Genomic DNA, 27,295 nt, shown 5'->3' with positions numbered 1-27,295 from the left:
TGTTCGCTCGTCTTCGCACAGCGTCCCGTAATGTACGCGACTGATGCTAGCAAAGTAGCTTATGTGATAAATCTGCTTCGCGGGGAGGCACGCGCTTGGGCTACAGCGCTCTGGGAGCAGAGCTCACGGCTCCTTCATACATACGATGGGTTTGTACGGGAGCTCAGAACGGTATTCGATCATCCCAACAGAGGAGAGTCCGCTTCAACCGCACTACTGTCCATACGACAGGGGCGTCGGAGCGCAGCTGCCTATGCAGTCGCCTTCCGCATCGCGGCAGCGAGATCCGGCTGGAATAGCACTGCCCTCCGCGCTGCCTTTGTAAACGGACTGTCTCTGGTCCTAAAAGAACACCTGGTAGCTAAGGACGAACCACGGGATTTGGATGGGCTCATTGATCTAGTCATACGACTCGACAACCGGTTAGAAGAACGCCGCCGGGAACGAGGCGAAGGGCGTGGCCAGGCACGCGTCGTCCCTCTCCCTTCCGGGTCCGATCGAGCTCCGCCCTCCCCACGCTCCTCTGTTCCTGCGCTCCGTGGGGTCACAGCTCCCCCTACTGACGAAGCTAGGGACACGAGTAGGGCAACATTTAGGGCACCAGATGCACAGAGGAGATGGACCCACGGAGCGTGTCTTGTTTGTGGTTCAATAGAGCACCATGTGAGAGACTGCCCCGAGCGGTCAAACGCCAAACGCCCGCCCTTAGAGACTGGGCCAGGGGTGGGCCAAAACATTCACGTGGGACACACCCACATTGCTACACGACTCCCAGTCACAATCCTGTATGAGGATTCAACCCTGAAGGCCCCAGCACTGGTGGACACGGGCTCTGAGGGGAATCTGCTTGACAGCAGATGGGCCAGGGAGATAGGGCTCCCTCTGGTGGCTCTTACCTCGCCTGTGCAGGTTCGAGCACTAGATGGCTCCCTACTCCCACCAATCACACACAAGACACCTCCAGTAACCCTGGTGGTGTCAGGTAACCACCGGGAGGTGATCGAGTTCTTCGTGACTCAGGCCACCTCCCGTGTGGTTTTAGGGTTTCCATGGATGCTTAAGCACAATCCCCGGATTGATTGGCCGTCCGGGGTAGTGGTGCAGTGGAGCGAAACCTGCCATCGGGAGTGTCTCGGTTCCTCGGTTCCTCCCGGCTCCCACGCTAAGGAGGAGGTCCGAGTCCCGCCCAATCTGACGGCGGTGCCAGCGGAGTACCATGACCTCGCTGACGTGTTCAGCAAGGATCTGGCTCTCACGCTTCCTCCCCACCGCCCGTACGATTGTGCCATTGATTTGGTTCCAGGCAGTGAGTTCCCGTCCAGTAGGCTGTACAACCTCTCACGGCCGGAACGCGAATCAATGGAGACCTACATCCGGGACTCATTAGCCGCCGGGTTGATCCGGAATTCCACCTCACCGATGGGCGCAGGTTTCTTTTTTGTGGGTAAAAAAGATGGCGGACTTCGTCCATGCATTGATTACAGGGGGTTGAACGAGATCACGGTTCGCAACCGATACCCGTTGCCCTTGTTGGATTCAGTGTTCACCCCCTTGCATGGAGCCAAGATTTTCACCAAGCTGGATCTTAGGAATGCGTATCATTTGGTTCGGATTCGGAAGGGAGACGAATGGAAGACGGCATTTAACACCCCCTTAGGTCATTTTGAGTACCTGGTCATGCCGTTCGGTCTCACTAATGCTCCCGCGACCTTCCAAGCGTTGGTAAACGATGTCTTGCGGGACTTCCTGCACCGGTTCGTCTTCGTATATCTAGACGATATACTCATCTTTCCCCGGATCCTGAGACTCATGTCCGGCATGTCCGTCAGGTCCTGCAGCGGTTGTTGGAGAACCGTCTGTTTGTGAAGGGCGAGAAGTGTGAGTTCCACCGCACTTCTTTGTCCTTCCTGGGGTTTATCATCTCCTCTAACTCCGTCGCCCCGGATCCGGCCAAGGTTGCGGCGGTGAGAGATTGGCCCCAACCCACTAGCCGTAGGAAGCTGCAACAGTTCCTCGGCTTCGCTAATTTCTACAGGAGGTTCATTAAGGGCTACAGTCAGGTAGTTAGCCCCCTGACAGCCCTGACCTCTCCAAAAGTTCCCTTCACCTGGTCGGACCGGTGCGAGGCCGCGTTCAAGGAGTTGAAACGGCGCTTCTCGTCTGCACCAGTTCTGGTGCAGCCCGATCCTAGCCGCCAGTTAGTGGTTGAAGTGGATGCCTCGGACTCAGGGATAGGAGCGGTGCTCTCCCAGAGCGGGAAGACCGATAAGGTCCTTCACCCGTGTGCCTATTTTTCTCGCAGGTTGACCCCCGCTGAACGGAATTATGACGTCGGCAATCGGGAACTCCTTGCTGTGAAAGAGGCCCTCGAAGAGTGGAGACATCTGTTGGAGGGAACAGCCGTGCCATTCACGGTTTTCACTGACCATCGGAACCTGGAGTACATCAGGACCGCTAAGCGTCTGAACCCCAGGCAAGCCCGCTGGTCATTGTTCTTTGGCCGTTTTGACTTCCGGATTACCTACCGCCCCGGGACCAAGAACCAGCGATCGGATGCATTGTCCCGGGTGCACGAAGAGGAGGTCAGAACGGAAACCGTCGGATCCCCCGGATCCCATCATCCCGGAGTCCGCTATCGTGGCCGCCCTCACCTGGGACGTGGAGAAGACCATCCGGGAGGCCCTGACCCGTGTCCCGGACCCCGGAAACGGACCAAAGAACAAACTATACGTCCCACCAGAGGCCAGGGCCGCAGTCGTAGACTTCTGTCACGGTTCTAAGCTCTCCTGTCACCCAGGGGTGCGAAGGACCGTGGCAGTCGTCCGGCAACGCTTCTGGTGGGCATCCCTGGAGACCGACGTCCGGGACTACGTCCAGGCTTGTACCACCTGCGCCAGGGGCAAGGCCAATCACCAGAAGACCTCAGGGCAGCTACAGCCACTGCCCGTGCCTCATCGCCCCTGGTCCCACATCGGCCTGGACTTCGTCACGGGTCTCCCGCCGTCCCAGGGAAACACCGTCGTCTTCACGATAGTGGACCGTTTCTCCAAGGCGGCCCACTTCGTGGCCCTCCCGAAGCTCCCTACGGCCCAGGAGACAGCGGACCTCCTGGTCCACCACGTCGTCCGTCTGCATGGCATACCATCAGACATCGTCTCCGATCGCGGTCCCCAGTTCACCTCACATGTCTGGAGGAGCTTCTGCCGGGAACTGGGGGCCTCGGTCAGCCTTTCGTCCGGGTACCACCCCCAGACCAACGGGCAAGCAGAGCGGGCCAACCAAGAATTGGAGCAGACACTACGCTGTGTGACAGCCGCGCACCCGACGGCCTGGAGTACCCACCTGGCCTGGATCGAGTACGCCCACAACAGCCAAGTGTCATCAGCCACCGGCCTCTCCCCGTTTGAGGTGTGCTTGGGGTATCAGCCCCCCTTGTTTCCGGTGGTCGAGGGAGAGGTCGGTGTGCCCTCGGTCCAGGCCCACCTACGGAAGTGCCGTCGGGTGTGGCGTGCTGCCCGCTCTGCTTTGTTGAAGGCCCGGACGAGGGCGAAGAAACATGCAGACCGGCGACGGGCCCCGGCTCCCACGTATCGTCCTGGGCAGGAAGTGTGGTTGTCCACCAAGGACATTCCCCTTCAAGTGGACTCCCCCAAGCTCCAAGAACGATACATCGGTCCCTTCAAGGTCCTCAAAGTCATCAATCCCGCCGCAGTGAGGCTTCAGCTTCCGGCCTCACTGCGGATTCACCCAGTGTTTCACGTCTCCCGGATAAAACCCCATCACACCTCACCCCTCTGCACCCCGGGTCCGGCACCACCTCCTGCCCGGATCATCGACGGGGAACCGGCTTGGACCGTGCGCCGGCTCCTCGATGTCCGTCGAATGGGCCGGGGTTTTCAGTACCTGGTGGACTGGGAGGGGTACGGCCCCGAGGAGCGCTCCTGGGTGAAGAAGGGCTTCATCCTGGACCCGGCCCTCCTGGCCGACTTCTACCGACGCCATCCGGACAAGCCCGGTCGTGCGCCAGGAGGCGCCCGTTGAGGGGGGGGGTCCTGTTGTGTGGGCCGCTGAAGAGGAGGTACTGCTGGCCCACCACCACCAGAGGGCGCCCTGCCTGGAGTGCGGGCTCCAGGCACCAGAGGGCGCTGCCGCCGACGAAGGCTGCCAGGGTGACAGCTGTCACCCATTACTGGACACAGCTGACTGCACTCAGGACGGAGGTATATCAGCAGGACAGCGTCTCCACCTCAGTGCCGAGATATCGCCTTGAGCCTAAGGTAATCTTCTCTGCAGCTTCTTTAAGTATAATCCTATAATACTTGTTAAACCTTTCAGGACAGCTGACTACCGAAAGCCGAGTGATCGGATAAGTACTCACCTTCCTGCTTATTGTGACAAGAGGTGGAGGCGGCTTGCCCCTCTCATCTACTGGGTGCGGTCGCATCCCAACCTGTGTGTTTGTGTTCTTTCCCGCCAGCAGTACCGGATCCGACGAGCGAAGGCAGTGGCCACCTGGGAATTCGGGACTTGGCGGTTCCAGTACTTCTGGGTTTCGGTGGCAGAGGAAATCTGGGTGGTTCCGGTTCGACTAGGACGGACGTCTCCTACCTTCGGGCCTGCCCACAAGACACCAGCAGATTTCGGCTTACACCTCCAAATTGTGAATTATTGTATCAGTTGTGCTAATTTCACAACAGTAAAACTTGTTCTTACCTTTTTCCATTGTCCGTTCATTGCGCCCCCTGTTGTGGGTCCGTGTACCTACACTTTCACAACATTGTCACTTGCAATCTCATTCTGTGTTAGCCAGAACATGGCCCTCAGTGAGGCAGTCGGAGTCCGTGGACATTTTTAAGTCAAGACTTAAAACCTATTTTTATTCTCTTATGAGTAGTTTTTATTTTGTTATGTTTTATTCTTTTACTTCTGTTTTTAATTAGGTATTTGAATTTTTTTAATTTTTATTTATTTTTTAATTTTTTTTATGTTGAACTGTTCTGTGTGAGGCACCTTGAGACGGGTTTTGTTGTAATTTGGCGCTTTATAAGCTGATTAAATTGAAATTGAGCAACATTTTATTGAGTCTTAAAGTAAATAAATATGAAATTGGTTACTGGATCCATAAACTCTGGACATAATAAACTCTACATGGTGGATCCTTGATCTCTGGACATAAACAGAAATAAAATCTGTTAGTTTTTGTCAAAAGCATTTCTTTTTAGACATTATTACTGGCATGAATGTATTTCCATACCTATGAGCTGCAGCTCTTGCAGATGTGCTGCAGGTCAGGTTCATAAAGAATGCTGGACGTCTCATTTTGGGAGGAAAAAATGTTTTAGTCTATTGTAGTTTGCTGTCTGTATTGCAACGTTTGTAAGAGGTGTCATTTTATTTAAAGCAGCGATTCGTTTTAAAATGATTAATTCCGAGCATTATTCATTCAGAGAGCCGCGCAGCGTTTGAAGCTGTGACAAAACGGAGGACGATTCTCGTTTCTCGACTGCAACAAGACCAGAGTACCAGTTAGTGACTTTAATCCACACAAAAGTGACTCGTGATTTTTTAATGGCTTTCAGAGGGGTTAAGAAGCGGACTTACCACTTCTGAAGAGCAGTGAATCAAAGAGCCACGAGCCATTGAATCAAAGCATTGCTTCGATTCACACTTCAAATTGGAGTCGCGCTGCAGAAACGGTTGATTACAGACGCTGTATTGAAAATAAGCGTAACGGTCCAAAATTATAGCGTAACGGGCCGTAACGCAAGTTTGCACTAGCTAGAACCCTGGATAATATCATAAAATGCATTAAAATTGTAATCCTGCGAACTAATTCCCATTTTTACTAAATATACCTGTAATCTGAATACGTCTTTTTTTCTGTAACTGTAGCGGAATACAGTTACCTTTTTTTGTATCCTAATTACGTAACGCCGTTACATGTATTCCGTTACTCCCCGAGCCTGCCAGTCTCATGGCATGTCGTGATTCATATGCATTAATCTATTTGTTTGTGATATTGTGATGAAACCACCTTATTTTCGTCACGGTAGCACAAATTAATTCTAATTCATTCCATGATATTGTCTGGAAATGGCGGAATGATTTGGGGGTTTTTTTTCCATCAGAATGTTTTCAGAAGCTGTTAAAGACTGGCACCTGGAAACTATTCGAAAAATTTATCTGGCTTTCGGTGAAAATTTTACGGGCTTCACAGAGAATAAGGTCTGTTAGTACAGCTTTATGGACCCCTTTAAGGACGCTCAGCGCGCTGCGCTCCGAGCTGCGACGACACGGCACAAGCCACCGGACTATTTCTGAGCTGATGGCTCTGTGGATACGAGACCGTCGTGTGCTCTTTCTCTGGTTATCACAAGAGCTGGACATCAGCCATTTTCCGGCAGATTTCACTTTTAACAAGAGATTTTGTCATGGAAAGCCGCGCGGAGGCTTTGCATGTCACGACCGATTCGCTTTGGAAGCAACACAAAGGAACACCTCCGTTTCGGCGTGTCAGAGGACAAGTTTGGACATGTCTATCTCGGCTTTCAATGCTTACCAGTCCAGTAAGTATCAGTGAAATTGTGGAGAGCTGGACATGTCCAAACTTGTCCTCTGACATGCCGAAACGGAGGTGTTCCTTTGTCTCGCTTCCAAAGCGAATCGGTCGTGACGCGCGAAGCCTCCGCGCGGCTTTCCATGACAAAATCTCGTTAAAAGTGAAATCTGCCGGAAAATGGCTGATGTCCAGCTCTTGTGATAACCAGAGAAAGAGCACACAGCGGGCTCATATCCACAGAGCCATCAGCTCAGAAATGGTCCAGTGGCTTGTGCCGTGTCGTCGCAGCTCGGAGCACGGCGCGCTGAGCGTCCTTAAAGGGGTCCATAAAGCTGTACTAACAGACCTTATTCTCTGTGAAGCCCGTAAAATTTTCACCGAAAGCCAGATAAATTTTTCAAATGGTTTCCAGGTGCCAGTCTCTAACAGCTTCTGAAAAAATTCTGATGGAAAAAAACCCCAAATCATTCCGCCATTTCCAGACAATGAAAATCCGACGAGGGGGCGGGACCACTCCTTCCACAAGGCGTGCTCACAGGCGAATGACGTCACCGACAGGCGTGGAAAAACTCACGCATGCGCACAAGGGTTCAAGCTTGTCTGACGTGAAAACATATGAATCAAATCCATATAGTTAAAAAAAAATAATAAAAAGGTACGATACTTTATGGACAGACCTCGTAAAAGTGAAGCGGGGTGGTTATGGTTAGGGTGGGGGGAAGGAGTAAGATTAGGGTTGGGGGTAGGAGTAGGGTTAGTATTAGTGACTTAAAAAAAAAAACCCGTCAAAAAAATTTATCTCATTTCATCACGGGAGCACACACACACACACACACACAAAACATGAGACTGGGCTGAGTTGAGGATTGGAGCATTAATTAACTGGTAAATTGAGAGCCTTCTCTTCTGGTTCAGGTTTTTCTTCACTGCCGCTGTTTGGTAAACCATTTGCTCCAATCCACCTGTCGATATCATGCTCCAACTTACCCCATTTGTGAACAAGACACTGAGATATTTGAACTTACTTGGGGTGGAAACTCTCCCTTGACCTAGAGGGGACAATCCATCCTTTTCCAACAAAGGTCCATGGTCTCAGATTTGGAGGTGCCGATCCTTATCCCAGTTGTTTCACAATCAGCCTCAAACCTGCCCAGTGCACATTGGCAGTCACTGTGGGATGAAGCCAACAGAACCACATCCATCCAGAGATGGGTGTGGTATCTGTTCCAGAAACCGTCCTGTGCACCAGCAACATTTTCTGTATGGTTGTTTTGTGAATTGTTTTGTGATTTGTGCCTGTAGCATGGCCCAAGCAGAGGGTCACCCCTTTGAGACTGGTCTGCTTGAGGTTTCTTCCTCAGAGGGAGTTTTTCCTTACCACTGTTGCTCTGGGAGTTGGTAAGGTTAGACCTTACTTGTATGAAGCACCTTGAGGCAACCTTGTTGTAATTTGGTGCTATATAAATGAAAATAAATTGAAATTGACCCTTACCAAAAAAATAGTACTGATAAGTATATAAAAAGTAAACTAGAGGTATACTTGAAACATACTTGCATATACTACTTTTTGGTAAGGGGAATGATCTGCAAAAAAGTGGAGTGTAGTCCTGAGGTCACCAAACTAGACACCTCCAGTCCCTGACTCCTCCTTGAAATCCCATTAATGACCACTTCTTGGATTGACATCTTATCATGGTGGTAGGGTTTCTGTGCTCCAGTGTTCCTGGGAGCTATGTTGTATAGAGCATTAGCTCTTGGTAGGTTCACCCTTGGAGAATTTGTCCCAAGTGAGGACATAGACAAAAGGGCGATTCAAAAAGACCCTTCATTATTGACAAAATAATAGTTACCTTGCCTGGATTAGGGAGACTGGGGCCTCCTCCTGGAGTCAGGTCCTCGGGTGGGAGCTTGCAGGTGGCCTTGTCTACAGCCATGGGTCTCAGTAGGGCTCAACTTAAAAAAAACAACATGGTGTCACCGCCATGCGGGTTGACCACCCACAGCAACAGAGTAAAGGGTCTGGTGCACTGTTCTACAGGCAGTGGACAGGGGCAAAGGCCCACACAATCTGGCACTTAATTAGTGTTCATTGTAGTTGTTAAGTTCAAACACTTCAAGCAATATCATCACAGCTGGCTGTGTTTTAGTTGTTAAAAATAGTCATCCTCAATAGAATAATAATAATAATAATAATAATAATAATATCTTTAAAATGTCTTCAAATGTGGATTCTCATTGGCAGGAGGAAAACATAGGTGAAAAACCTATTGGCTACATGACTGGTCAGTAAGAAGAGTATCACATGCACCATGGCATTTTTGAAAAATTTCAATCTGGTTTTAAGTTGCGCCATAGCACTGAAACTGCACTTTTAAGAGTTTTTAATGATTTAATTTTAACTGTTGATTCTGGTCAATGATTTAATTTTAACTGTTGATTCTGGTCATTCTATTGTTTTAATTCTTTTAGATTTAACAGCAGCGTTTGACACAGTTGACCATAAAATTCTGTTGTCGAGCCTTGAAAACCATGTTGGCATTAAAGGTACTGCCTTATGTTGGTTTACATCCTTTTTGGAAAATCGGTCATTTGTTGTGCACCTTGGCCCTTATTCGTCTGACGTTGCCCCACTAAAATGCGGAGTACCACAGGGTTCCATTTTGGGCCCTTTGTTGTTTTCTCTGTATATGCTGCCACTTGGGTCAGTTTTTAGAAAATATAATATTCCTTTTCACTGCTTTGCAGATGATCTGCAAATTTATCTTTCGCTGTACCCGGGCAGAGACAATTTTAAACTTTTGAATAATTGTTTGAAGGAAGTGAAGGACTGGTTGACCCATAACTGTCTTAATCTGAATGACTCTAAAACTGAGATTGTGGTATTTGGGAACTCATTTGATGCCACTGCTCTGGGCTCACTGAGTAACCACTCCCACCCATCTGTAAGGAATCTTGGTGCTGTCTTTGACAGTTCTTTTAAATTTGAAAAGCAAATTAACTCTGTAATCAAGTCTAGCTTTTTTCAGCTTCGTCTCTTGGGTAAAGTTAAATCCTATTTGCCCCGGGCTGACTTGGAGAGAGTGATTAATGCTTTTGTCACCTGTCGTTTGGACTACTGTAACTCCCTGTATTGTGGGCTAGATCAAATGTCCATTCACCGTCTGCAATTGGTCCAAAAAGCTGCAGCACGGTTGCTTACGGGCACCAGAAAGTGGGACCACATAACTCCTGTACTGGCCTCTCTGCACTGGCCTCCAGTCAGTTACAGGATTCATTTCAAATTGTGGTTGTTGGTTTTTAAATGTTTAAATGGATTGGCTCCGTCTTACCTCTCCGAGCTTCTGTCGGTTCATGCTCCAGGTCGAAACATGAGATTGGCCAATCAACTGACTTTGGAAGTGCCGAGATCCCGGCTGAAAACCAGGGGAGACCGTGCATTTTCAGTGGCGGCTCCGAGACTCTGGAACAGGCTTCCTTCGAATGTCCGTATGGCCCCGTCTTTAAACATCTTAAGTCTTGGTTAAAAACTCATTTGTTTGCTCTGGCTTTCGACTCAAGCTAGCCGATTCCTGATTTGGTTGTGATTATCATTTTAGCCATTTTGTTCCTGCTGTGTTTTTATTATTATTATTATTATTATTCTTGGGTGTGTCCAGCACTTTGGGCAGTTTTTCTGTATTAAATGTGCTATATAAATAAATTTGACATTGACATTCAACAGAAACGGAGTTGATGCATAGTTGAAGCCATGCATATTGTAAATATGCTTTTAAAACATTATGTTGGGAAGGTGTCGTAGCACGGACCCACAACAGGGGGCGCAAATGAACGGACAGTGAGTAAGCCAAAAGGTAACAATTTAATGTTGTGATAATACACAACTAAATGTACAGAAATTTGCACAGTCAATAAACACCAGGTGACGTGTGGGCAGGCTCGAAGATAGAAGACCCCCGACGAGAGAGAAGCCGCGTCCCACACGGCTTCCACCACCAACGGTCTGAAGAACACCGGAGCCGCCAAGTCCCGAGTCCCCAGGTGGCCTCTGTCTTCGGCTGTCGACCCTGGTACTGCTGGCAGAAAGCAGAGATATGATGTATGAGTGTGAGTCTGCACACTCAGTAATTCACAGTCCATACGCAGTTAGGAGGGAGCACCTCCACCTCCAATCACACACTCGTACAGCTCCTGGTTTAACCACTTATCTGGGTTGGGATGTGAGGCGAAGCCGTCACTGTCACACCAAACGCCAATCCCTCAGACAAGGAAACACTCCAGGAAAACGGCTGTAACAGAAGTTCAGGTTAAACACACACAGTGTCTGTCAGCAGAGAAATGACCTTTTTAATGGTAGTCGATTTCTCGGCGAGGAGGTGGAGTTGCAGTCCGGCTTTTATGATGGTGATGATGATGAACGAGTGACAGCTGGTGCAGGGGATGAATGACAGCTGTCACTTCTTCTAGGTCTGGCGCCCTCTCGTGCTTGGAGCCCGCACTCCAAGCAGGGCGCCCTCTGGTGGTGGTGGGCCAGCAGTACCTCCTCTTCAGCGGCCCACATAACACATTAATTGCAAAGCTGATAGTAGCTGCAAAATGTATTGATAGAGTGGTGGGATAGAGCTTATGAAACGAAATGATCTCTGCCAGACTTGTGTTTAATACATCTGACACCAGTCATTTAAAAAAAATGCTTTAAATGGGCCCAATCCTGATCATAGCAACTGGAATAAGACATACAAGTTCCAAATGTTAGGATGCGGTTTAATATAATGGCAGCTGACAGAGGCAGGCTGAGGGGCGTACAGATTTATACACTTAGAGGAGGGAGCATGACCTGTTCAACAGAAGCTGATGTCAGGAACCTGATTGCCACAAAAATGAGATGTGACACCAAAAGTGTGGTAAACAAAGGTGAAGAGACTGGACAGGTGGATGTGAGCAGATCTCAGGAAGCAGATTTTTAAATAAATTTTAGAGTAGGTGAAGAAGCCAAACTCGTATACACAGAGATACCAACACTAACACACACAGAGCATTGCAGCAATGCAAGGGGAAAATAAGATGGAATTTTGAATTACACTCAAAATGGTGCAATTTGATACATTCTAAGAGGAGAACATTGCTGTTAGTATTTGGGTGCACTCGCTGATTTTTTCATACAGAAACATTGGTCTGGACCCAACAATATAAAGATTGCAGACCAAAGCAATAGGTAACAAAAAGTCTGATCTTGTCAAAATGCAAGACTGTACTAAAACAAAACAAGACAAAACAATGCAATGATGCCCATGCATGCCCTTAAACCAGCCTTTCTCAACAAGTGATTTATGGGCCATTGGTGGTTCATGAGCAACCCCTAGTGATCCGTGACTATATTGATAAAATCACATTTTAAATTAATATCATATAATCTAATGGTCTAATAGATAGAAGCATATAGGATACCTATAGTTTTGGGATAGTTGGGTAGTTATTTTATATTCATTTATTTAATTATTGGTTAAATGGAACATGGTCTGAAAAAGTTTACCTTAATCGCAACACAGACCCAGCAGACAGTGACGCAATACCTCATCCAATGAGGCATGATGGTGCCAGATAAATATATTCCATGCAGCATCCAAAAGCAGAGTAAACCACTTAATGCCAGAATGTTTTAATACTTTCCATCTGTTTTCAGGAAATCTTTAATAAAAAATTGCTTTGGCCTTGTGTGCTAAGATCCCAGATAAGCGGTTGAAGATGTTAGACATATCAGTATACCTGTGGGTTTATATTTTATTTTGTTATGTTTTAGTATTAAATAATCACTTCATTTAAAGGATTATATTTTTACTTTGCTCGAGGCTTAATCATGTAACTTGGGGTTGTGTAGAAGTGGTTTTTGCACTGAGAACAAAAGAAGAGTCAAGTTACTTTAAGTTTCGTTTTACCATGGGTCAGAGCAAAGGTGGGACCTCCCTCTATCCTCTCGGGGGCCAATTAAGTTAGGAGCTGTGAAATAATGTTCACCTATTGCCACACCTAGATTGTGTTTTATAAAAACTCTTTTCTGTCTTTGCTCGTGGTTCAGATTACATGTTCTCCTGTGTGAGATACATTTCTAGAACCCAGGCCTGTTAATCTCACCAACTCTAAATATATTTTAAATTGAGGAACAGATGGAATCCAGAATCTAATTGGTACAGTACACAGAAGATCAAGGGAATTACAAAAATGAGAAGGGATGATGGCTTTCAACTTGCTGGTTCATTCCAAGACATCTACAAAACCTATTACCAGACCTCATACAGAGAGGCCAATACCTGCTGCTCTACCAATAGTGCAAAGATAAGTGCATTCAGGTGACCACGATACAAGCACCAAATTTGGTACAAATACTTCTGAGAAGTAATTTTCTTCTTCTTCTTCTTCTTCTTCAAAAAAAAAGCGATTAGCCACATTAAATTTTTAATTATTTTTTTTTTTTTTTTTTTTGGGGGGGGGGGGGGGGGTATAATGTTGAAGTCATTGTTTAATCTGTTCAACATTCCATTCTGGAAGTTTCCAGTCTTCATGCACTGATATGGGAGCAAATCAAATTCCATCACACAGAATTTGTGACCCTACCCTTAAACAATTTAGCCCTCAAGCCAATGCAGTTTACTGGGGTGCAGCCATTGCTGTCCACAAGAAACGACTTTGACGCATCAATAAGAGTTAGGTAAGCAGTGAGGACTAGTGTTCATCCAAAGGACATGGCTGACTTTAAAAAGGAGAAATACTACCTCTACTATTAAACCCTTACACCTCACACACTATCACTTTCTGCAGCATACACATTCTACAGCACAAATGTACACTTTTTAAAATATATGCAATCAATCAATCAATCAATCAATCAACTTTTTTCTTATATAGCGCCAAATCACAACAAACAGTTGCCCCAAGGCGCTCCATATTGTAAGGCAAGGCCATACAATAATTATGAAAAACCCCAACGGTCAAAACGACCCCCTGTGAGCAAGCACTTGGCCACAGTGGGAAGGAAAAACTCCCTTTTAACAGGAAGAAACCTCCAGCAGAACCAGGCTCAGGGAGGGGCAGTCTTCTGCTGAATCCACCTAAAAAGCATGAAAATAGTGCCTGAATTCATTTCAAATCCCCTCTAATCCACAGTACAGTATTTACTAGGTACTACATTGAAATAAACCAAGATTCCGCAACTACATGATGCAAATACATATTTTCCAGCACCATCTTGAAAAAATGGCTGCCATCTTGAAAACTGAAGTGGCTCATGGCTTTTTTGTTAAAAGTAGATTATTAAGAAGTACCATTGTGCCAATTTTTATGCTTGAATTACAAAATAAAAGAATCTTATGTGCATTCATCTGCTGCAGCTGGGTCAGTGTAGGAACTTTGTGACATGGGAAAAGGGGGTAGTTCTCACATCATGGGTTACCGATAATGAAATTCACAGTTTACTCAGTGCACACCCCAGGGCCCTACTCAAGGTATCAGCACATTTAGAAGAAAACAGGTCATAGATTATTAATTGTCACACTCATTCTGTGTCTGGATTGCATCGCAAGTGTTACTTGCCTTAGTTTTTTCCCCTGTGACACACACACACACACACACACACACACACACACACACACACACACACACACACACACACACACACACACACACACACACACTTGTTTCAGTTGCTTTCACTCTAAATTCACTTTAACTTAATCTGCTTTTCTGGTATTACTGCTAAATGAGCCATACTCAAATATTCTGTACATGCAAATGAATAAAACCCATGCAGATAAGCAGCATGTAGAAATTTAGAGCACCTGTTCCACCTACGTGGAACAGGTGCACTACAATGTTCTTGAATGTTCTGCAGAAAATATCAGACATTCTGTCTTCTTCCCCCTCTCACTCTCCAGGCTGCAGCGGGGCGTTAGCCAAGCACTGCACGTCAGCTTACCCAGAATGCACTGTGACGATCTTTGACCTCCCCAAGGTGGTACACACGTCAAGGGAATACTTTGTTACCGAGCCCAACAGCAGGATAAATTTCCACGAAGGTAAGAGCATTGCAGCAGGTTCAAGCCCCACAGCATTCATTATTGTACACAACATCAAGGGTAACGTCAGATTAAACAAAAAGAATGTGCAAAATTAAGAAATTAAGTGAAAAAATTTGAACCATTTTGCATATCTGATGAGGGGACTCTACGATGAAAAGTGACAATTTATAGGGTCAGGTCCATTAATATTTGGCCAGTGACATAATTGTTGTAGTTTTGCTTCTTTACACCACCACAATGGAGTTGTAATGAAACAATCATGATGTGTTTGGCATCTAGATTTTCACCTTTAATTCAAGGATTTTAACAAAAATATTGCTTTAACCATGTAGGAAGTCCGACCATTTACCCACTGGATCAAGCAATTCTCAAAAGCTTAGTGACTCTGCAACAAGGAAACTAGTGAGGGAAGCCACCAAAACATGCATAACAGTTCTGGAGGCATTACAAGCTTCTGTAGCTGTAACTGGAGAAATGGTACATAGTGCAACTTTTATCTGCTGCCTCACCAGTTACATCACTTCATGGTGGAGTGGCGCAGAGAAAGATTTTCTTTAAAAAATGTGAAATTCCAGCAACAGTTTGCCATAAGGCACAAGGAAGACTGAAGCCAAAACTTTATGTTTTTTGTTGCTGTTGTTGTTGTCTTAAAATTCTTCTTTGCTGCACTTCACAGTGAAGCTTTGACTGGTGATACAACAAAGCAAAGTTGCGCTACGCACAGTTTCTCTTGTCAAGGCTGTAATGACTACACAGTTATTACAGGCCTCTTGGTGGCTTCCCTCACTAGTTTCTTTTTGACACAATCACTCAGATTTTGAAAACCGTTTCCTGCATTTGGTAAAGGCTCCTAATTCCCATGTAGTTACAGTGATATATTTTGATAGATTTCTTGAATTAAAGATGTACATATACATAACAATCACACCTTGATGGATTCATTTAAATTGCACTGTGGTGGTACACAGAGCCAACATTACATAAATCTATTTCAATTACATTTTTTCAATTTATTTTCATTTATATAACGCCAAATCACAAGAAAGGTACCTCAAGGCGCTTCACACAAGTAAGGTGTAACTTTACCAACCCCCAGAGTAAGCACATAGGGAACAGTGGTGAGGAAAAACTCCCTCTGATGATTTGAAGAAGAAACCTCAAGCAGACCAGACTCAAAGGGGTGACCCTCTGCTTGGGCCATGCTACCGACACAATAGACAATACAGGAAATTATACAGGAAATTTTGGGAGAATTTTGGAGTCCATGCTGGTGTCCAGGACGGGAGGCCTGCAGTGGAAAACACCCACTCCCATCTCTGGATGGAGCTGCACCTTAAACAGAGAGAAAAAACAGAATCAGGGGGCAGAATGACAATAAATATAGTATAATATATCAGCATTAAGCAACAAGAAAAACAGAAGAAATAATAAGGTGATCGCCAGCCACTAGCCCTAAGCTTCATTAAAAGACCCAGACTCAGATAAAGTTCCACCAAATCTCACCGCTGTCCAAACACTTATGGACCTGACTGTATTAAGTGTATGAGCCATCACCATATGTAATAAATTTTGCGGATCCAGATTATCGCTATAAAGCATTCACTTCTACCGTGCTTTTGTTAGTGGTCATTGGGCAACCCATAATGTACACAGACTCAAAATACACAGTTATATCAAATGCAGAAAATGTATAGAAATGCATATGATGTATTTATAATACCTGTAAAGGTAGTCCAGGCACAAACAGAGACCCTGGGGGACCCTGGAGCTGACCTGTTACACTGAGGCGGTTATGTGTATATGCAGACTCTTTCCCCACGGGAGCTAATAATATGATTGCATAGAACTTGCAGTTTTGAGAAGCTAGAGGAAAAATCAGTTCCCGTCTTTTCTGCTGTTCTCTACATCTAAAACATGATGGAGCTGAGAAAGGCAGGATCTGAAACATGCACAACCAATAAATAATGTAGTACACAGACTGCTGCTCTGGCTTTCCAGGACTGCAGGTTTCAGTCTATTTTATTTCTTATATCCTGAAAATGCTGTGATCCAGTGAATGGACAGTAAGCACATGGAATTGGGTCACGGGTAAACATGGTACACTAGGTTTAACAGTTTATAAATAGTAACACCACTGCATTCTGCAACATTCTTAGTGATGCTAAACAAGGTGACATTAAACACAAGAGGGTACTCGGTGAGCGCATACCTCCGCCAAGGCCAAGAGTCATGAATCTGTCCTAATAGTGTCTTACTATGCATGAATGAATGAATGAATGAATTTTATTCAGTGCACATACACACAGATACTTAACAAAAAATCTCTTGTAAAACAAAACCAAACCAAAAAACTTAATTTCCCAGTTTTGTGCTGCCGAAAGGGTGTAGGCAGCACAATAGGCAGCTGTGAATACTTTCTGGAGATGCAGGGTGCGTGTGTGTGTGTGTGTGTGTGTGTGTATATATATATATATATATATATATATATATATATATATATATATATATATAAAGCTATCTCAGAGATTTCAGCTGTCAGTTTCCACTGTTAGGAACATAGTTATGAAAATGGAAGACCGCAGGCACAGTACTAGTTAAGGCCCAAAGTGGCAGGCCAAGAAAAATCTCAGATAAGCTGAAGTGAAGGATGGTATGAACAGTCATAGTCAACCCACAGACCTGCTCCAAAGACCTACAACATGATCTTGCTGCAGATGGTGTTTCTGTGCATCGTTCAACTAAACAGCACACTTTGCACAAAGAGATGCTGTTTGATGCTGTAATGCACAGGAAGCCTTTTCTGTGTACATGCCAGAAACAGAGTTGCTTGAGGTATGCTAAAACACATTTGGACAAGCCAGCTTCGTTATGGAATAAGGTGCTGTGGACTGATGAAACTAAAATTGAGTTATTTTCTATTCTGCCTCTACTGGTGGTTGGCTCTCACTGCGGTATTGTATCACTTCCTGTTCCGGAGCACAGCGGTGTTTTGCTGTATCTGTTAACTGTTTAATCTGCGCAGTTAGATTGATCTAGTTAACTAGATAACGATTTGTTTCACAGTGTAATCTTCATGTGCCTTAACTAAAGCACTCCCTCTGCTGAATCACCTCTAAATTATTTACACATTATTCACTTTGTGTGTTTTTAGGAATCTGCTAGCTTAGCACAGCTATTAGCTCTTAGCCAGTTTAGCATGGCGGCTTCTCCTGTCTCTCCCGCACTTTTCTGCTCTGGGTGTGAAATGTTTAGTTACTCCTCGGCCTCCTTTAGCAGTAATGGTACTTGTAATAAGTGTAGCTTATTCGTAGCTTTGGAGGCCAGGTTGGGCGAATTGGAGACTCGGCTCCACACCTTGGAAAATCCTACAGCTAGCCAGGCCCCTGTAGTCGGTGTGGACCAAGGTAGCTTAGCCGCCGTTAGTTCCCCTCCGGCAGATCCCGAGCAGCCGGGAAAGCAGGCCGACTGGGTGACTGTGAGGAGGAAGCGTAGTTCTAAACAGAAGCCCCGTGTACACCGCCAACCCGTTCACATCTCTAACCGTTTTTCCCCACTCGGCGACACACCCGCCGAGGATCAAACTCTGGTTATTGGCGACTCTGTTTTGAGAAATGTGAAGTTAGCGACACCAGCAACCATAGTCAATTGTCTTCCGGGGGCCAGAGCAGGCGACATTGAAGGAAATTTGAAACTGCTGGCTAAGGCTAAGCGTAAATTTGGTAAGATTGTAATTCACGTCGGCAGTAATGACACCCGGTTACGCCAATCAGAGGTCACTAAAATTAACATTGAATCGGTGTGTAACTTTGCAAAAACAATGTCGGGCTCTGTAGTTTTCTCTGGGCCCCTCCCCAATCAGACCGGGAGTGACATGTTTAGCCGCATGTTCTCCCTGAATTGCTGGCTGTCTGAGTGGTGTCCAAAAAATGAGGTGGGCTTCATAGATAATTGGCAAAGCTTCTGGGGAAAACCTGGTCTTGTTAGGAGAGACGGCATCCATCCCACTTGGATGGAGCAGCTCTCATTTCTAGAAATCTGGGCAATTTTCTTAAATCCTCCAAACCGTGACTATCCAGGGTTGGGACCAGGAAGCAGAGTTGTAGTCTTACACACCTCTCTGCAGCTTCTCTCCCCCTGCCATCCCCTCATTACCCCATCCCCGTAGAGACGGTACCTGCTCCCAGACCACCAATAACCAGCAAAAATCTATTTAAGCATAAAAATTCAAAAAGAAAAATAATATAGCACCTTCAACTGCACCACAGACTAAAACAGTTAAATGTGGTCTATTAAACATTAGATCTCTCTCTTCTAAGTCCCTGTTAGTAAATGACATAATAATTGATCAACATATTGATTTATTCTGCCTTACAGAAACCTGGTTACAGCAGGATGAATATGTTACTTTAAATGAGTCAACACCCCCGAGTCACACTAACTGCCAGAACGCTCGTAGCACGGGTTGAGGCGGAGGATTAGCAGCAATCTTCCACTCCAGCTTATTAATTAATCAAAAACCCAGACAGAACGTTAATTCATTTGAAAGCTTGTCTCTTAGTCTTGTCCATCCAAATTGGAAGTCCCAAAAACCAGTTTTATTTGTTGTTATCTATCGTCCACCTGGTCGTTACTGTGAGTTTCTCTGTGAATTTTCGGACCTTTTGTCTGACTTAGTGCTTCGCTCAGATAAGATAAGTATAGTGGGCGATTTTAACATCCACACAGATGCTGAGAATGACAGCCTCAACACTGCATTTAATCTATTGTTAGACTCGATTGGCTTTGCTCAAAATGTAATTGAGTCCACCCACCACTTTAATCATACCTTAGATCTTGTTCTGACTTATGGTATGGAAATTGAAGACTTAACAGTATTCCCTGAAAACCCCCTTCTGTCTGATCATTTCTTAATAACATTTACATTTACTCTGATGGACTACCCAGCAGTGGGGAATAAGTTTCATTACAGTAGAAGTCTTTCAGAAAGCGCTGTAACTAGGTTTAAAGATATGATTCCTTCTTTATGTTCTCCAATGCCATATACCAACACAGGGCAGAGTAGCTACCTAAACTCTGTGAGTGAGATAGATTATCTCATCAATAGTTTTATATTCTCATTGAGGACAACTTTGGATGCTGTAGCTCCTCTGAAAAAGAGAGCCTTAAATCAGAAGTGCCTGACTCCGTGGTATAACTCACAAGCTCGCAGCTTAAAGCAGATAACCCATAAGTTGGAGAGGAAATGGCATCTCACTAATTTAGAAGATCTTCACTTAGCCTGGAAAAAGAGTCTGTTGCTCTATAAAAAAGCCCTCTATAAAGCTAGGACATCTTACTACTCATCACTAATTAAAGAAAATAAGAACAACCCCAGGTTTCTTTTCAGCACTGTAGCCAGGCTGACAAAGAGTCAGGGCTCTATTGAGCCGAGTATTCCTTTAACTTTAACTAGTAATGACTTCATGACTTTTCTTTGCTATAAAAATTTTAACTATTAGAGAAAAAATTACTCATAACCATCCCAAAGACATATCGTTCTCTTTGGCTGCTTTCAGTGATGCCGGTATTTGGTTAGACTCTTTCGCTCCGATTGTTCTGTCTGAGTTATTTTCGTTAGTTACTTCCTCCAAACCATCAACATGTCTATTAGACCCCATTCCTACCAGGCTGCTCAAGGAAGCCCTACCATTAATTAATGCTTCGATCTTAAATATGATCAATCTGTCTTTATTAGTTGGCTATGTACCACAGGCTTTTAAGGTGGCAGTAATTAAACCATTACTTAAAAAGCCATCACTTGACCCAGCTATCTTAGCTAATTATAGGCCAATCTCCAACCTTCCTTTTCTCTCAAAAATTCTTGAAAGGGTAGTTGTAAAACAGCTAACTGATCATCTGCAGAGGAATGGTCTATTTGAAGAGTTTCAGTCAGGGTTTAGAATTCATCATAGTACAGAAAAAGCATTAGTGAATGTTACAAATGATCTTCTTATGGCCTCAGACAGTGGACTCATCTCTGTGCTTGTTCTGTTAGACCTCAGTGCTGCTTTTGATACTGTTGACCATAAAATTTTATTACAGAGATTAGAGCATGCCATAGGTATTAAAGGCACTGCGCTGCGGTGGTTTGAATCATATTTATCTAATAGATTACAGTTTGTTCATGTAAATGGGGAATCTTCTTCACAGACTAAGGTTAATTATGGAGTTCCACAAGGTTCTGTGCTAGGACCAATTTTATTCACTTTATACATGCTTCCCTTAGGCAGTATTATTAGACAGCATTGCTTAAATTTTCATTGTTACACAGATGATACCCAGCTTTATCTATCCATGAAGCCAGAGGACACACACCAATTAGCTAAACTGCAGGATTGTCTTACAGACATAAAGACATGGATGACCTCTAATTTCCTGCTTTTAAACTCAGATAAAACTGAAGTTATTGTACTTGGCCCCACAAATCTTAGAAACATGGTGTCTAACCAGATCCTTACTCTGGATGGCATTACCCTGACCTCTAGTAATACTGTGAGAAATCTTGGAGTCATTTTTGATCAGGATATGTCATTCAATGCGCATATTAAACAAATATGTAGGACTGCTTTTTTGCATTTGCGCAATATCTCTAAAATTAGAAAGGTCTTGTCTCAGAGTGATGCTGAAAAACTAATTCATGCATTTATTTCCTCTAGGCTGGACTATTGTAATTCATTATTATCAGGTTGTCCTAAAAGTTCCCTGAAAAGCCTTCAGTTAATTCAAAATGCTGCAGCTAGAGTACTGACAGTGACTAGAAGGAGAGAGCATATCTCACCCATATTGGCCTCTCTTCATTGGCTTCCTGTTAATTCTAGAATAGAATTTAAAATTCTTCTTCTTACTTATAAGGTTTTGAATAATCAGGTCCCATCTTATCTTAGGGACCTCATAGTACCATATCACCCCAATAGAGCGCTTCGCTCTCAGACTGCAGGCTTACTTGTAGTTCCTAGGGTTTGTAAGAGTAGAATGGGAGGCAGAGCCTTCAGCTTTCAGGCTCCTCTCCTCTGGAACCAGCTCCCAATTCGGATCAGGGAGACAGACACCCTCTCTACTTTTAAGATTAGGCTTAAAACTTTCCTTTTTGCTAAAGCTTATAGTTACGGCTGGATCAGGTGACCCTGAACCATCCCTTAGTTATGCTGCTATAGACGTAGACTGCTGGGGGGTTCCCATGATGCACTGAGTGTTTCTTTCTCTTTTTGCTCTGTATGCACCACTCTGCATTTAATCATTAGTGATTGATCTCTGCTCCCCTCCACAGCATGTCTTTTTCCTGGTTCTCTCCCTCAGCCCCAACCAGTCCCAGCAGAAGACTGCCCCTCCCTGAGCCTGGTTCTGCTGGAGGTTTCTTCCTGTTAAAAGGGAGTTTTTCCTTCCCACTGTCGCCAAGTGCTTGCTCACAGGGGGTCGTTTTGACCGTTGGGGTTTTTCCGTAATTACTGTATGGCTTTGCCTTACAATATAAAGCACCTTGGGGCAACTGTTTGTTGTGATTTGGCGCTATATAAATAAAATTGATTTGATTTGATTTATTTGGACATAACAAGAGGCAGTATGCATGGCTGAAAAAGAACACAGCATTCCAAGAAAAACACTTGCTACCTACAGTAAAATTAGGTGGTGTTCGCATCATGCTGTGTGGTCAGTGCAGGGACTAGGAATCATGTTAAAGTTGAGGGTCACATGGATTCCAGTCAATATCAGCAGATTCTTGAGAACAATGTTCACGAATCAGTGACAAAGTTGAAGTTGCACCGGGGCTGGATCGTTCAACAGACAACAACCCTAAACACTGCTCAAAATCTACTGAGGCATTCATGCAGAGGAACAAGTACAATGTTCTGGAATGGCCATCTCAGTCCCCAGACCTGAATATTATTGAAAATCTGTGGTGTGATTTTAAGTGGGCTGTCCATGCTCGGAAACCAACAAACCTGAGATGTTTTGTAAAGAAGAATGGTCCAAAATACCTTCAACCAGAATCCAGACTTTCATTGGAAGCTATAGGAAGCATTTAGAGAGGCTGTTATTTCTGCAAAAGGAGGATCTACTAAATATTGATGTATTTTTTCTGTTTGGGTGCCCAAATTTATGCACTTGACTAATTTTGTTTAAAGAATTATTGCACTTTCTGTTAAATCGTATAAACTTCATTTCACTTGTCAAATATCAGTGTGTTCACCTGCTATATGATATATTTAACTGAAATTTCTGATCCAGACAACCAATGATTTATAAAGGAAAATCATGAAAATTATCAGGAGTTCCCAAACTTTTGCATACAACTGTATGTGTTTCCCCAAACCTCAATGCAATTTGTCATATATGAGACAGGTAATGAATGATATAGCGTAACTAACGAATGATGGGAGAGGAAGTCTTGTGCTTTATACAGAATCACAATGGCTTTTGAGATTTTAGATTTAACATAATTTATATGAGTTTTCCAGCTTAATTTATCATCAACAAAAACTCCAAGAAATTTGGTTTTGGTTGCAATTTCAAATTCAGCATCATTCAATAATAAATTTCTACTTAAATTCCTGAGCTTATGTCTGAATATAATACACTTTGTTTTACCAAGATGAAGCAGTAATTTATTTAAATCAAACCATTGTTTGAAATATAGCAGTTCCCTCTCAATCATGTCCAAAAGCTGAGGCAACTTTGTTGTGATTTGGCATGACATAAATGAAATAAATTGAAATTGAGCAGCTGGACCATGTGTAACAACATCATGCAGCCGCTGTGAAAAAAAATACATAACACTCAGGAGATTCGAACCTGCAATTTACAAAAGCTCTGATTGCCAGCCAGAAACTTTACCACTGTGCTACCATTGCTGTCCTGTAAAAGGTGTGTAAAAATGCCTGAAATCAACAAGGACATAAACATCTTTAAAAAAAAGAAGAAAAAAGCACAGTGATACCTGATTTCTGCTGATACGTGACTGAAAGTGGAGTATTTGTCACACTGTTGGCTTGTCATATAGTCCTGCGATGCGCCGCTCACAGGACACGTGTGTCCTGTCAGACAGACATGACATTCAGATTGCCTGCTGCATGTCCACATGAACTGACGGTCCATTGCAGCTGGAAAGCCTGTCAATGTACGTGTGTATTTCCACGTGAAGACAGCAAACATGCATGCGCGTGTCTGTCCAAACACAGTATGTGTTCTGCAGCTCTGACGTCCAGGACCAGAGCTGTCAACAGCTCCTGCTGTTGGTAACCAGCCACACCCCCCTTGTCTATTCAGCTCACAGAGTAAGGTATCATGCTGTGATCAGACAAGAGGTGCCTCGCCTGCGGGGGGGGGTTGTGACTCACACGTACACATGTGTTGGGGGGGCGGGAGGCACGCAAAACAAATGCACACATGTTGTAGGGGGAGCCGACACTCTGGCACGCCACATGTGTACTTGGCAACTCCACAGTCGTGGCGGCACTTAGACAAATTTCACATCCAGCTCGAAAGTGATCGCGAATGGCCACACATTTTCTAAGTGCCAAGCGAGCAGTGTTGGATGTTGTGTTGGTGTGTGTCACCTGGAATTTGGCCGACATCTGCAGCAAGAGGGATCGAATGGGCTCTCACAGGGCACACTCTGTCTTTCAGCCGCTGGTGTGCGCAAATAGTTGTAGCAACAGGTGTACGAGGCGTTGAAGGCAGCTCCGATTTTACACATATTGCATACGATTCCTGTTTCATCCGCAGTTCAACCACATTGTACTATGTGTGAAGGGGCCCTTAACCACGGACAATATGTCCATTTTAACTGAGTTAAAGTACAGGTTGGGGGCGCTATTTTGCCAAACTTCAGTCAATATGGGAATCATCGGGAGAGGATTATCTGCCTCTAAACTGAACCAACTCTTGTTTGATCCCCGTTTTAACTTATTCACCAACATTAACAGCAGTCTTCTTGTGTTTGTTAGATGTCATGCTAAAAGTCAAACAAACACCAATCTTAGCCTTCTTGACATACAGAACAAAGTTTTTCAAAATGTGTTTTTCCTACTATAAGTGGATAATCACTGAGTGTTACTAACAACCTGATGCTTTGATGGAAACGTGTTGCTAATAACTCTTACATCACAGGCATTTGACTGATTAAAAGACATAAACCTACTGTAATTAGATGAACAGAATAACCAAAATGATTACATGATAAAATACAGCAGTGACTTTGTGTGCATATGCTGGTGTGTTTTAGGGGACTTCTTCAAAGACCTCCTGCCAGAAGCTGACCTCTACATCCTCGCCAGGATCGTCCACGACTGGACAGACCAATGCTGCATCGAGCTGCTCAGCAGAGTACACAAAGCCTGCAAACCAGGTTGGTGCCTGTGCGTAAAAGGGATTTTTTTTTTCTCCAGCTTGAAAAGAGATGGCAGATTGCATCCCACACTGCAGCTGATCCCAGAAAAATCTGTCCTCATGACTTTGATCACAGACAGACAAACACAAATGCAGGCACAATCACAAATACACATACAGCCATTGTTTTATCTCTCTCTGTGTGTGTGTGTGTGTATATACACAAAAGGAGAAAGACTAAAAAAGCTAGCAACCTGACCACTTGGTCCACCCTGCAGGGGGCGCCGTGTTATTGGTGGAGGCATTGCTCCACGAGGATGGTTCTGGCCCGCTGACTGTGCAGCTGTACTCCCTGAACATGCTGGTGCAAACAGAGGGTCGGGAGAGGACAGCTGCTCAATACGCCGCCCTGCTGGCTGCTGCCGGCTTTACAGACATCCATCACCGGCTCACTGGCAAGATCTATGACGCAGTTCTCGGACACAAAGCGACATCAAACTAAAAAATTAAGCTTCTGTTGTGTGTGTATAGTACCAGAAATTATATTCAGTTTTACTTTTTTGTCTTGTTTCTCTGATAATTCTGAGTCAGAATGTGCGCAAAACATTTTTAGCCATCCATTTTCTAAACCTGTTTATTCCAATTAGTCACAGGGAACTGGAGCCTGTCCCGGCAGTCCCAATGATAGGTGAGAGGTGAGGTACATTCCAGACAGGCTGCCAGTCTACTGCAGCCTTGAAACACATAGACAAACAAACATATTCACACCTACGGTCAATTTAGAGTCACTAACTCACCTAACCTGCATATCTCTAGTCAGAGCACTCGGAGTGGACCCACAGAAACACGGGGAGAAAATGCAAACTCCACAGAGAAAGGATCAGGTTGAAAGCAAACCTGGGAATTTGTAGCTGTGATCCAACAGTGCTAACCACTAATCCACCATGACGCCCCAAAACACATTCATAAGCGATCAATGTTAAACTGCTAGAAACCAAATTATGAAACTCCAAATAAGCAAACTGAGCAGTTCTTCTGAAAACACCATAAAATATCTTGGATATTTTCACTTACCTCCAAGTCCAATAGTGGATATCAAGCTGCAGTGTCATGAAAGTGCTGAACTGTAACAGACACCATGTTCTTATCTTTACAAACTGAACAATTTTTTCTACTTTTGTTTTAAAAAACACTCTTTTGGAGCAGGGAGTGGATAATAGCTAGCCAGCCAGTCATGTACCCACAATTAATCTACTGGGACTAAGCTTTAAGTGGCAAGTCCACTCAATTCCCTTTTCTTGGTCAACTGTCATCTTGAAATAAAATTCCACTAGCAAGAGCAATAAGAGATTTCTGACGTCCGCCATTCCGGATCTGGATCACCTCCAGAATTCAGTGGAGTCCTCCATGCCCTAATATCTATCTGTGGTGCAAATTTGGTGAGAATCCGTGAAGTAGTTTTGAGGTAGTTCTTCAAAGGATATATAAAGTGAAATCTTGATTGAGAATCTGAATATGCATCCGGATGGAGATCACTTCCAAAATTCAGTGGACTCCATGTCCCTCTATCTATATGTGTGGTAAATTTGGTGAAAATCTGTGAAGTAGTTTTGACGTAATCTTTCAAAGCCTATATTCAGTGAAATTTTGATCCAGAATCTGGATCCAGATCACCTCCAAAATTCAGTGGAGTCTTCCATGCCCCAATACCCTATCTGTGGTGCAAATTTGGTGAGAATCTGTGAAGTAGTTTTGACCCAGTCCTTCAAAGCCTATATAAAGTGAAATCTTGATCCAGAATCTGGATCCAGATCACCTCCAAAATTCAGTGGAGTCTCCCATGCCCCAATATCGATCTGTGGTGCATATTTGGTGAGAATCCGTGAAGTAGTTTTGACGTAATCCTTCAAAGCAGATATAAAGTGAAATCTTGATCCAGAATCTGGATCCAGATCACCTCAAAAATTCAGTGGAATCTTCCATGCCCCAGTATCGATCTGTGGTGCATATTTGGTGAGAATATGTGAAGTAGTTTTGACCTAATCCTTCAAAGTTTATACAAAATGAAACTTAATCCAGAATTCAGATCTGGATCACCTCCAAAATTTAATGGAGACATCCTTGCCCCGATATCTATCTGCGGTGCAAATTTGGTGAGACTTCGTGAAGTAGTTTTGACCTAATCCTTCAAAGCCTATATAAAGTGAAATCTTGATCCAGAATGTGGATCCAGATCACCTCCAAAATTCAGTGGAGTCTTCCATGCCCCAATATCTATCTGTGGTGCAAAATTGTTGAGAAT

The 27,295-nt window shown here is 44.5% G+C and overlaps 1 protein-coding gene and 1 long non-coding RNA gene across 2 annotated transcripts in view; one reads left to right on the top strand and one right to left on the bottom strand.

Moving 5' to 3' along the window:
• asmt (acetylserotonin O-methyltransferase) overlaps nt 1–25,642 on the top strand; it is a 52,473-nt gene extending 26,831 nt beyond the window's left edge. Inside the window, exons 6-8 of the mRNA XM_034186231.1 lie at nt 14,485–14,625; nt 24,890–25,012; nt 25,272–25,642. Coding sequence (XP_034042122.1) covers nt 14,485–14,625; nt 24,890–25,012; nt 25,272–25,495 — 488 coding nt within the window. The 3' untranslated portion in view covers nt 25,496–25,642. The remainder of the gene's footprint in view (nt 1–14,484; nt 14,626–24,889; nt 25,013–25,271) is intronic.
• A 707-nt stretch (nt 25,643–26,349) lies between these two features.
• On the bottom strand, nt 26,350–27,166 carry LOC117524445. Its single transcript, XR_004564773.1, has 2 exons — nt 27,111–27,166; nt 26,350–26,396 (listed from the first exon to the last, which is right to left on the bottom strand). It is a non-coding gene; the product is annotated as an uncharacterized LOC117524445 (long non-coding RNA).
• Between the last annotated feature and the right edge of the window lie 129 nt (nt 27,167–27,295).

This window comes from Thalassophryne amazonica, chromosome 14 (genome assembly GCF_902500255.1).
Source record: "Thalassophryne amazonica chromosome 14, fThaAma1.1, whole genome shotgun sequence".
NCBI classification, from domain to species: domain Eukaryota; kingdom Metazoa; phylum Chordata; class Actinopteri; order Batrachoidiformes; family Batrachoididae; genus Thalassophryne; species Thalassophryne amazonica.
Note: the sequence above shows the minus strand (reverse complement) of the source record. Positions and strands in the feature narration are given on the sequence as shown.